The sequence below is a fragment of the Dasypus novemcinctus genome, chromosome 6, assembly GCF_030445035.2.
Source record: "Dasypus novemcinctus isolate mDasNov1 chromosome 6, mDasNov1.1.hap2, whole genome shotgun sequence".
Taxonomy (NCBI): domain Eukaryota; kingdom Metazoa; phylum Chordata; class Mammalia; order Cingulata; family Dasypodidae; genus Dasypus; species Dasypus novemcinctus.
The window spans coordinates 48,639,033-48,650,407 of record NC_080678.1 but is presented as its reverse complement, the minus strand read 5'-3'; the positions used below and the strand labels follow the sequence as shown (position 1 = coordinate 48,650,407).

Below are 11,375 nucleotides of genomic sequence, written 5' to 3'. Positions count from 1 at the left end.
AGCACTGCGTGTGGGCCAGCTTACCACACAAGTCAGGAGGCCCTGGGTATTAAATCCTTGGACCTCCCATATGGTAGGCAGACACACTATCTGTTGAGCCACATCTGCTTCCTGGAAATAAACTTAAAAACAGCAAAAACAAAAATTTTTTTTCTTTATATCATCCATGTTGTGAAATATTCTTAGAATATTGAAAATGTGAAGAATATGTATTTGTGTTAACTTCTATTCAATCCACTTATATATTGTCATGTAATGTTTTAATATTCAGGGTTTTTCAAAGTTTATTTTAGATATGATATTGTTTCTCAAAATATGTTGGGGAAAGTAGATGTGGCTCAAGCAGTTGGGCTCCTGTCTACCATACAGGAGGTCCAGAGTTTGATGCCCAGGGCCTCCCTGAAGGCAAGCTGGCCTGTGTGGGAGATGGCCTACACAGAGTACTGGCCTGCACAGAGTACTGCCCCACACAGGATTGCTGGCCCACATGGAGAGCTGGCGCAGCAAGACGATGCAACAAAAAGAGACAAAGAGAAGACAATAAGAGACACAGCAGATCAGGGAGCTGAAGTGGCGCATGAGAATGATCACCTCTCTCCCACTCTAGAAGGTCCCAGGATTGGTTCCTAGAGCCACCTAATGAGAATACAAGCAGATACAGAAGAACACATAGCAGATGGACAAAAAGTAAATAAATCTTCAAAAAAAGAAATTGGGATATTTTTTACATTAACCATGCAGAATAAAAAATTTACTGTGGGAAGCGGATGTGGCTCAAACAATTAGGCTCCCATCTACCATATGTGAGGCCCTGGGTTAGATTCCCAGGGCCTCCTGGTGAAAGGCAAAAGCTGGCCACCCGTGCCATGGAGGGCTGGTGGTCCATGCCGCAGAGAGCTGGGGCAGCGAGATGGCGCAACAAAGGAAGACGTACAGGAAAGGCAGTGAGAGACACAGCAGACCAGGGAGATGAGGTGGCTCAAGCAATTGAGTGCCTCTCTCTCACACCAAAGGTCCCGGGATCAGTTCCTGGTGCCTCCTCCTAAAGAGAAAGAAGAGAAGAAAAGGACAAAGCAGACAGGGAAAGAACACATGGACACAGAGAGTCCATGTGAATGGACTCAGAGAGCAGAACAGCAAATGGAAACAACAGTATGGGTGGGTGGGAGGTGGAGGAAAAAAAATGCCAAGAGATTCAAGCAAGAAAACTGTACGAAGGAGAATATTACTGGATTTGCTTAAGTTAGAAATTTTTAATGCTCCATGTATACTGGAACAGGAAATAGACCAACAGAGACTAAAATCCCTTTATGTATCTGTTGACCCAGGTGGAAAAAAGTTAAGTAACTGGATCTATCAAAGAAATATAACTACCACAATCACGACACTACGAAAGGGCAAAGCTGAAGGGAAATACATCACATTAAGAGCAATCATTTAAATTCAGCATACATTCTTGCCATGTACTTTATCTCTGAACTTCATAAACCACACAAGCATAAAGGGAACTAAAGCTTTGAAAGATTAAGTCATTTGTTCAAGGTCACCCAGGTACTAAAAATAGGCCTAATGCAACCTAGGCCTGAACTCTGAAACTTTGCCTTTTTCCACTCCATCATGCTGACATGTTTAGTGTTATTATGAAAAAAATTCCCATTTCTTATAAAACTATGGCCAACTACAAGAAATTATGTGTTTTTTGCTAGAGTGCTTTTATGACATGGGAAAATGAAAAAGGAAGCACTGGATGGAAATTACTACATGAGGACAGAGAAAGGGAAAAAAAATAATTTCAGTCTGAAATGATAAGGAAAGCTTTGTAATATAGCAGATCTAAATGGGATCTTGAAGAATGGTTAGAACTTAGGAGTCATTCACAAGATACTGAAAAGAACACCTTGGGTTCAGATAGTGAGCACAACTGCTTAGTCTTAAACAAGGCTTTAAAAAGTAGTTGGAGCCAGCCATATAATCAGTGTCTTAAATATAATAGGAGCATAATAAATTGCTGTTAATAATGATGAGATTATAAAGAGTCCTGAATGTTAGCTAAAGAATTTGAATTTAATAAGTAGTATGAAAATATGAAAGGTTTTGATCAAATAAGACTATTTTTAAAATGGTACTTCTGCAAGATTATTCAAAGCACTCATACATCACAAAGAATGAAGACATCATCACTCAACCATCTCCAATGTATTGTATATATTTCTTATGTACTAGGGCCTGTGTGGAAATGGGATAAGGAATATAGGCAGTTTCTGTTCTCAGCGAACTCCCAATTCAATGTGTGTGGTATTAGTAAAGATTGTGTGTGTGAGGCTCCAAGACATACATGAAAAAGATACATTTTAAAAAAGTTACCATACAATGTAATATATTATAACAAATGCATTAAAGTTCTAGGAATTGCAGGAAGGAGTTACTAACTCTGCTTGGGGGAGTTGTGCAAGGCTTCAAGATTACATGTGAGTGGAATTCTAAAGATGCATAAGAATTAACCAGGTGTTAATGGAAAGACGGGCATCTAAAGCCATATTAATAAAAGAACATGATATATTGGGGGGAAGAGAAGAAGTAGAGTGTAAAGAAATGGTTAAAATAATTAGGATTAGATTATAGAAACAGATCAAGGTAAATCAGGCTCTTGAAAGTCTAGATTCTATCCTATATGTGATACAAAGCCACTAGCAGGTTTTAAGGCATGGAAATGACATGACAAAATTAGTGTCTGACCAATTCTAATAGCACTCCGTAAATCAAACTGGAAGAGAAAAAGGGGAACCAGAGAAAGATACAATCTCGTAGGTAAGATTTGGGGGAGTGGATTCAGAGGTAAAGAAGCAACAACAACAAAAACAAAAAGATAGGTCGTACAACTGAAGGACTAGAAGAATGGTCATATTGAAGACCCAAAAATGACCACTTTGTGCTACTAGAAAGGAAGTGCTGAAGTCTGGGGAAGAGGTAAGGAATAAAGACAGATCTGGGGGTCATTCAAGTAGAGATTAAAGTGAGACAGTAAGTGGGTATACTTTTTCTTTATTTCCCCCCTTGCAGCTTGCTTGTTTTTGCTCTCTATGTCCATTCGCTGCACGTTCTTCTGTGTTTTTTACTTGTCTCCCTTTTTTGTAGCCTCACCTTGATGAGTCAGCTCTCTGTGGCACTTGCAGGCTGGCGGCACTCCACGGTGCTTGCGGGTGGCAGCACTCTGTGGCATGTGGGCAAGCCTGCCTTCACAAGAAGGCTCTGGGACGCAAACCTAGGGCCTCCCATATGGTAGATGGAAGCTCAAATGATTGAGCCACAGCCGCTTCTAGTGGGTACACTTTTTCAGCAAAGAACAAGGCTGAAGGGTAAACCTTAGGAAAGTCCATACTTAAGGGACTGAAGGGAAAAAAGGTAAGGTGACATCATAAGGTATATAATAAAACATAGAATAAGTTGGGTATGGTCGTCATCAGTTCCATCTCCACTACATATATGTCAAGGGTGAGAAAAGGTCATTATATTTACTGATTAAGAAGTTATGGGTGGGGAAATGGATGTGGCTCAAGTGACTGAGCTCCCGCCTACCACATGGGAGGTCAATGGTTCAGTTCCTGGTGCCTCCGAAAGACAGCAAGCTGGCACAACAAGATGATGCAACAAGAGACACAAGAAGAAAAAGATAATGAGAGTCACAATTAAGCAGGGAGCAGAGGTTTCTTGGTGCGTCCTAAAGATTAGCAAGATAGCAAGCTGACGCGACCAGCAGGCCCAACAAGATGACACAACAAGAGATACAAGAAGAAAAACATTACGAGAGATATAACAAAGCAGGGAACGAGGTAGCTCAAGCAATGAGGTGCCTCTCTCCCATATCAGAGGTCTCAGGTTCAGTTCCCAGTGCCTCCTAAAGGAAGACAACAGACACAGCAAGTGCAAATAACAAGGGAGTGGGGAGAAATAAATAAAATAAATCCTAAAACTGGTCAAAGGGGACTTTACCTATGTTTCCATTTTTTACCTATACAGAAAGAAGCAAATATAACTAATTCTTAATGATTTCTAATTTAAAGTATTAGACTGTAATTGTCAAAATGGGATAGTATTGTGATTGAGGAGAAGATGTTAACTGGCAAACTGACAAAGAAATGTGAAATTGCTTTAATGGGAACTCACAGGAAATTACATAACTCAGAAGATAATATATCACATTCCTATCATAGTATTGCTTCCCTGGCCTCCAAAGTTCCCCACAGGGATATATATCTACGAATGAGAATACCTTCAACAGAATGAGTATTCTAATTTCCTTTGACTTTGTAGAAAGGGGTTGGGGAGAGCAGATTATTCTCCCTGCTCCTCTGCCTTTGTTTTGGAGATACCCTGACTATATGCCTTGTCTACTTACCAGGTTCAAGGAACTGACACAAACACTTTCAACAAATTCCTGAGTGTTTATTGTTGAGGTAGGAGAAGCAAAACTCAAGTTCCTGGAAGCAACTCTCAGCAGGCACAGGCTTTATATCTGAGGCCCTAGAGTTGGTTACAATATTCTTAGTATTGTTCTCTATACATTTAATGCTAATTTAAGAGAGAAAATGAAAAAGCAGATGGTTAAAAATAAGATAATATAACAACAGACTTATTAAAGAAATGTTGGCTGGAAGTGGATGTGGATGTTCCCACCTACCACATGGGAGGTCCGTGGTTCAGTTCCTGGCAAGCAGACACAATAAGATAACACAACAAGAGACATAAGGAGAAAAACATATTAAGAGACACAACAAAAAGCAGGGAGCAGAGGTTCCTGGTGCCTCCAAAAGAAAACGAGCTGATGTGAAGGGCAGGCATGGCAAGGTGACGCAACAAGAGACACAAGAAGAAAAAACATAATGAGAACTCAACAAAGCAAGAAACAGAGATGGCTCAAGCAATTAAGTGCCTCCCTCCCACACTGGAGGTCCCAGGTTCAGTTCCCAGTGCCCCCTAAAAACACAGCACACAGCAAGTGCAAACAATGAGGGGGTGGGGAGAAATAATAAATAAATATTTTTTTAAAAAGTGTTGGCAATGACAGAAAGAAAGAAAAACTTACCAAGATACACAGCCTGATATAAAGGGTCTGGATTTATGAATAGTTATAATTTCAGGGCAATATTGGTGACTCCAAATCCTTCAAGACACTGAAAACTCCTCTCCCTGCTACTTTCAAACAACTGTTTACATATAGTAACTTAGGTTTCAAATAATGAAACAGTTCCATACTGTTCATAAAAATGAAAGGTGAAAGGTGAACAAAATGTATATACTATTTCTGGCTAAAAACACAGCAATAATGAAATTTATCAAGATAAATAAGTCATCGCTAAACTGAAGTTAGTTATTTGCAAATAAAAAGTCAATTCAACTTCAGCTACTAATAAGTTGCCACTAAAAAAAAAGTTGCCACTGGTTTAATCCTTTAAGGACAGGTTTTGCTGTTTTATGTTCAAAGCGTCTAGAATGATAATGGGCATAAGTAGGCACTCCATTTCTAATATGATAACTATACCCTCGATTTCTTAGTGTGCATAAGAATAAACCTGCATTGCAGAAAACACATGGGTATGTTTCTGAGCGAAGTTCTGTCCCTCAAAAATTTCCACCCAAAGACCAAGGTGAGGGGAAGCAAAATTCAGGATAAGAATTCTGGACCCTAATAGACTGACATATTTTAGTCTGTCAATATTGCTTAAATGAACCTTTGTGTTCAACTTGCACGTAGGGCCAGTCCAGAAAAGATGATAGTAAATATTGAGATTGGGGGAAATTTGTCACATTAGTTATACCACGGCCTTTAAAAAAAAAAAAAAGATTTATTTATTTATTTCTCCCCTCCTCCGTCCATTGTCTGCTCTCTCTGTCCATTCGCTGTGTGTTCTTTGTGTCTGCTTGTATTCTCATTAGGTGGCTCTGGGAACTGATCCTGGGATCTGGAGTAGGAGAGAGGTGATCATTCTCTTGCGTCACCTCAGCTTCCTGGTCTGCTAAGTATCTTATTGTCTCTCCTCTGTCTCTTTTTGTTGCATCATCTTGCTGTGTCAGCTCCCCACATGAGCCAGCACTCTGCCTGGGCCAGCTTGCCACACAGGCCAGCTTGCCTTCACCAGGAGGCCCTGGATATCGAACCCTGGACCTTCTGTATGGTAGATGGAAGCCCAATTGCTTGAGCCACATCCGCTTCCCTTAGGTCTTAAGCACAAGTATTATGTCTGCCTACCATATGAATGGTGTTTTATTGTTTTATAAAATACTCTCATATACTATCATTTGATACTCACAACAGCTCTGTAAGATATTTTATAAATGAGGAAATGTAGCCCCACAATTTAAGTCCAAAGTCACATAGCTAGTAAGTGGCAAAATTAGAATTTCAGGATTTCCACCTATAACTCAAGCTTTTCTCACTAAACCATATTTAACTCTTAACATGTAAAAAATCCCCTTAGGGTTTAGGCCAGTGGTTTCCAAACATATCAGAAACATCTGGACAGCTTTTGAAAGTATAGATTCCCAGACCCCACACCCCCAGAAATTTCTGAATTTAATTAGTCTTGGGCAGGGCGTAAGCATCCAGCCATATTTTCCTCAGGTGATTTTCATGTGGACCCAAGTTGCAAACTATTGACCTAGACACTAGATCTTTGAATGCCATGTTAGGAATCTACCTTGAGGTATGTCAAAGAGGTACAGAAAATGAGGGGAAGTCAGTGATACAGTTACCTGCTTCAGTAAATGCAGCCAAAATTTCCTAGTTTCTGTTGAGAAGTTTTAAATGCCTCAGTATTCCTTGGCTTCTTTTTACTTTTATGGAAATCTCCAAAAGCAGATCAGTTTTTGGACACAAGACCTTTTCTAAAAGTCATTTACAGAAAAGTGAAAGCATTAGGGCCTTCAGAGAAAAACAAAACTTAATTTAAAAACACCCTGTGCCTGAAGAGGGTCTCTATCTGATTGTAGCTGGCTGTGGCAGGTGGTGTTCTTTTCTGGGCATATTTTAGTAGTCCCTACATAATGTGGCAGCAGGCTAAATTATAAAGGAAGGAAAACCTAGTGCAGTAAATTATCCAACCCCTAGACAAGTAGAGAAACTGATAAACAAGTTCATATATTTGTTCGTATAATAAATATTTACTGATTACCTGCTGAGTACCAGGCTCTGTTTTAAGATTTAAGATAAATAATGATGAGTAAGTTCCTTTCTTCCAGGAGTTTATAAGCCAAACACATAAGAAAGGAGTAGTGAACACAACTGTCAGAATGCTAATATGAATCAGGGCTGGATTAATCACTTGTCACCTTATTTGAAAAAAAGCCAGTGACATGGTTTCTAGGAACTTAGCTGCCTCAGAACTCCCAAGAGTCAAAGGAAATGTCTATGCCACTCTGAGTGGAGGTGTACTTTTGGTGTGCCAGATTCAAAGAGAGGGTATAATCTCAAATAAGGGAGGCCTTTTTACAGTGGGAAATTTACTCAGTAAAAAGAGCTGTACCACATGCTGAACAGGGTAGCAAGTGCATGTTCACTGACACTTGTCAGAAACTACAAACACTAAGCATTTGTCTGTACCATTGACTGTAACAGGAAGTAAAACCTGGCTAGGGAAAAAAATGTCATTTGAGACTCCAAAAACTCCTGGTAGAACCCATGGATTAGGATTTGAACAGCAGAGGGCGGTCCAGGCGACTTCACGAGAAGAGTTTCACCGACTGGAGCCCTCACTCTCCCCCTACCCGCCAAAGAATGGGTATCGGCCCCCAGCATAAGCTGAAACCTTCTCAAGCAAGTCAGCGAATCGTAAAGTATGCTAACTGCTCACTCCAGTGGCTGTTTTCCAGAACCTCGACTAAGGTTTGACCCTTAGAGCTCCCCAGCGGATACTCTGACCTTACAGCTAGGGGTGGGGGCGGGGTGGGCATGCAGGGGAGGGAGCAACGCAGTCAGCCTATTAGCCTTTCCAAAAGAATGCTCATGCTTGGTTTTTCGAAAGGGACTTAAAAATTGTAGGCGGGTCATTCCCATGAAAGAGAATCCGGTTCCCTTGCCAGTGATATCGCTGATATAAACACGTTACAACACTGCTGGGGGAGGGGGAGAAGGGAGTAGAGAGAAGAAAAAGAAACTAATTCTGTGGGTTAACACAATGCTCTCCCGCTTCAAAACGGATTCCAACAAAACTAGACGCCACTCCTTAAGTGAGTTTCGCTGTAGGTCTACGAACCCAGGTTGCCCGCTCTGTCCTCCCCGGGACACGCGCTCCAAACTTTCTCCTCCTTACACGACCCCCGGCCGTGGAACTTCTCCAGGCACGCCAGGCTCCGCTCACGAAGAGCCTCGAGGCCCGGCGCGGGCAGGGCCAAAGCGAGGGTCAGCGACGCCCGTTCTACCCCAAAGCCGCCCTTACCTGTCCAGCATCTGCTGCAGGGCTTGGTCCGGCATCTTCCGCGGGGCCGGCGCGCTCGGCCCTCCCCAGGGGAGCGGGGCAGGGCCGGGCCCAGGGACAATAGCACTGAGAGACGGCGGCAGCGGCGGTGGCGGTGTAGGCCTCAGTCCGGCGGCAGCCGCAAACCCGCCACCAAGCCTCCCGGGGCGGTTCTGCGAGCCCGGCAGCGCCGAGGCGCGGCCTACGGGCGTCTGGAGGAGGCGGAGGGGAGCGAGGAGGAGGAGCCTGGGGCGAGGAAGCGGCGATCGCGGCCCGGGTTCCTGCTCGTTGGCCCGGGGTTCCGGTCCATGGACCGTCCGCGGGCGCGGAGTTGCTGCCGGCGGAGGAGCTACCTCTGTGAGGTAAGAGTCGCCGCCTCCGTGCGCGCCAGGGTCACGACGCAGGGCGGCCCAGAGCAGCCTGGGAGATGTAGTCTTCGGACCGTCCCCGCTAGAGGCTGCACAGCCCGCCGGGACCACCGCCGCCGCGCCCGCCGCCGCCGCCGCCCGGCCGGCGCTCTCGCCTTTCCTTCCTCCAGGGGTGAAAATGTCCTTCGGGCCGCATTCCAAGAAGCAGCAGGATGTGCCGCTTGACTGTCAGTAGCAACAAGGTCAGTCCTCCCTGCCCATTTCTTTTTCCCGCGGCTCTTGCCCTCAGGTGGGACGGAGCCAGGTGAGGGGAGGGAGTTGGAACGACCGTTCCTCGCCAGGGTCCCAAGCCCGCCTGTGGCGTCGGGGCGGGCTGTGGCGGGGATAGGTGTGGCAGAAAACCCTTCTGAAGCTCTCGGCGCTGGGGCCAGCTTCTCCCGCATCTCAGCCGGTCTCGGGGGGTTACGCAGCCCCGGGAGGGGTCGGATGCTCTGGTGCATGAGATTATTTCTGAGAGGGGCCGTAGGGTAAGGGCTGCCTTCCCCGGATGATTTCCAGTCGAGCCTTTCAGTGTGTTTGGGATGGGGGGTGGGGTGGGGGGATTGGAGGGAGGGAGAGAGGAGAAAAACGATTATTCTTTCCCTCGTAAGGAACCTTCTAAATGTGCCTGGGCTTTCAGAGCACGCCGACAGTGTCTAAATGGAACATGTTCATGAATAAACAGCTCTTGCTTGCTCAGCTGTGGGTTGTCAGGGATGTTTACTTCTCTCTGCTGCTGGTCACTGTTAACCATTTCTAGTAGCCTTGACACTTCCAAGCAGGTGAATGGAGGTGGGGGCTAAAGGGGAGAAATATAAATCAGTGCTGACGCTCTAGGGATAGCTTTGGCAGGAGGAACAGCCTGTGGCTAAAAAGAACGCGTATTTTGGACGCTCTGTAACGTTCTCTAATGCTGTGTTTGGTAGGACGTCTGGTAGTTTCCCCGCGATTATGCCTCATTTCTGTTGCAAGATATTTGATATTTCTTTAAATTAAAATGCGTCTTTAAGCTCTTTTTATGTTGAATTTTAGAATCAGCTCTTAATTCTCTGTTCAGATTTGCTCTGTGAATATATCTGAACTAAAGCATGCATTGCCAGGAAAAGAGACTAAAATGTGACCAGAAGTTAATTTGGTCTCCAATGTCTGAAATATGAATTTTTGAAAACACTGTTTTAAATGAAATGATAATTAGGCCTCTACTAGGGAAGAAAAATGAGTATTTGGTTTAATTGGGGTGTCTCATATTTTAAAAATTTCCCATTCGTTCCTTCTTGTATTGCATAAGTCTTCCCTTACTGTGTATTTCTCCCGTTAGCAATTGTCAGCACAGGAGATAGATATATACATCCTGCTTAAAAACGGCGTTTGATCTTGGCAAAGTGGTTAAACAGACTTGTGCAAACTCCATTTAGTTTTATGATTTACACTAACAGGAGTGTTTACCTCGTCTTAGATTTTCCATTTGAATCCAAATTGGAAAGTAATAATCCTGTTCTGTTGATAGCAAAGCTGTTTGCAGCTCAATCTTACTATCCAAAAAAAAAAGGATTTTATATTGGCATTTTTATGAAAATCCAGTTTCACAGACAGGAAAAAACCTTTTGAAATAGAAAAAGAGTGACTAGCACTGACCCAGTAATTACACTCTTGACTATCTACTCGAGAAATGAAATGTAAGTCCACACAAAGATTTGTAGTTGAATGTTCATAGCACCAGTTAGCATTATTCATAATAGCCAAAAAGTGGAAACAACCCAAATATCCATCAACTGATGAATAAGATAAAACCATAAAATAGAACATTAGGCAATAAAAAGAAATAAAGTTCTGATACATCCTAAGGCATTGATGAACCTTGAAAACTTTATGCTAAGTGAAAGGAGTCAGTCACATATCGTATGATTCCTTTTATATGAAATGTTCAGAATAGGCAAATCCATTTAGACAGAAAGTAGATTGGTGGTTGCCTAGAGCTAGAGGGCTTGGGAGGTAATGGGGAGTGACTGCTAAGGGGTACAGAGTTTCTTTTGGGGATTATGAAAATGTTCTGAAATTAGATAGTGGTGATGTTTGTACACCTATATATAAAATCCACTGAATTATATGCTTTAAAAGGGTAAATATGGCATATGAATTACATCTCAGTTTAAAAAAAAGAAATAAAATGAATTAGATTATGATGATGGTGGTATAACTCCATATATACTAAAAAAATTGAATCGTACACTTAAAATGGGTGAATTTTTTAGTATGTAAATTACATCTCAAGAAAGCTGTTATAAAAAAGAGTAACCCATTTAAAATGTTCACAAGGACATCTAAGGGAAACAGGTAAAGAAATAACCGATAATTCTTTATTATTAAACTTTTTTATTAGTATGGGCCAAAATCATGATTAATTAAGCTCATGAAAAAAAACTAACCCTTGCATTTGAAGTGGATGGCACATATAGTTTAAATTTCAATATTGTCTGTCAACTTGAATTTTCAAATAAAACTCAGAATACTTGGAATT

General features: G+C 42.5%; 2 protein-coding genes across 6 annotated transcripts in view; one reads left to right on the top strand and one right to left on the bottom strand.

The window, feature by feature from the left end:
* MARCHF5 (membrane associated ring-CH-type finger 5) overlaps window positions 1-8,873 on the bottom strand; it is a 64,794-nt gene extending 55,921 nt beyond the window's left edge. Inside the window, exon 1 of the mRNA XM_004449998.5 lies at window positions 8,433-8,873. Within this exon, the coding sequence (XP_004450055.1) occupies window positions 8,433-8,467 (35 nt within the window). The 5' untranslated portion in view covers window positions 8,468-8,873. The remainder of the gene's footprint in view (window positions 1-8,432) is intronic.
* A 15-nt stretch (window positions 8,874-8,888) lies between these two features.
* CPEB3 (cytoplasmic polyadenylation element binding protein 3) overlaps window positions 8,889-11,375 on the top strand; it is a 238,494-nt gene continuing 236,007 nt past the window's right edge. For all 5 annotated transcript variants that reach the window (XM_071215767.1, XM_058298773.2, XM_058298771.2 and 2 more), the window contains exon 1: window positions 8,889-9,060. The gene's annotated coding sequence lies outside the window, so the exon portion shown is untranslated. The remainder of the gene's footprint in view (window positions 9,061-11,375) is intronic.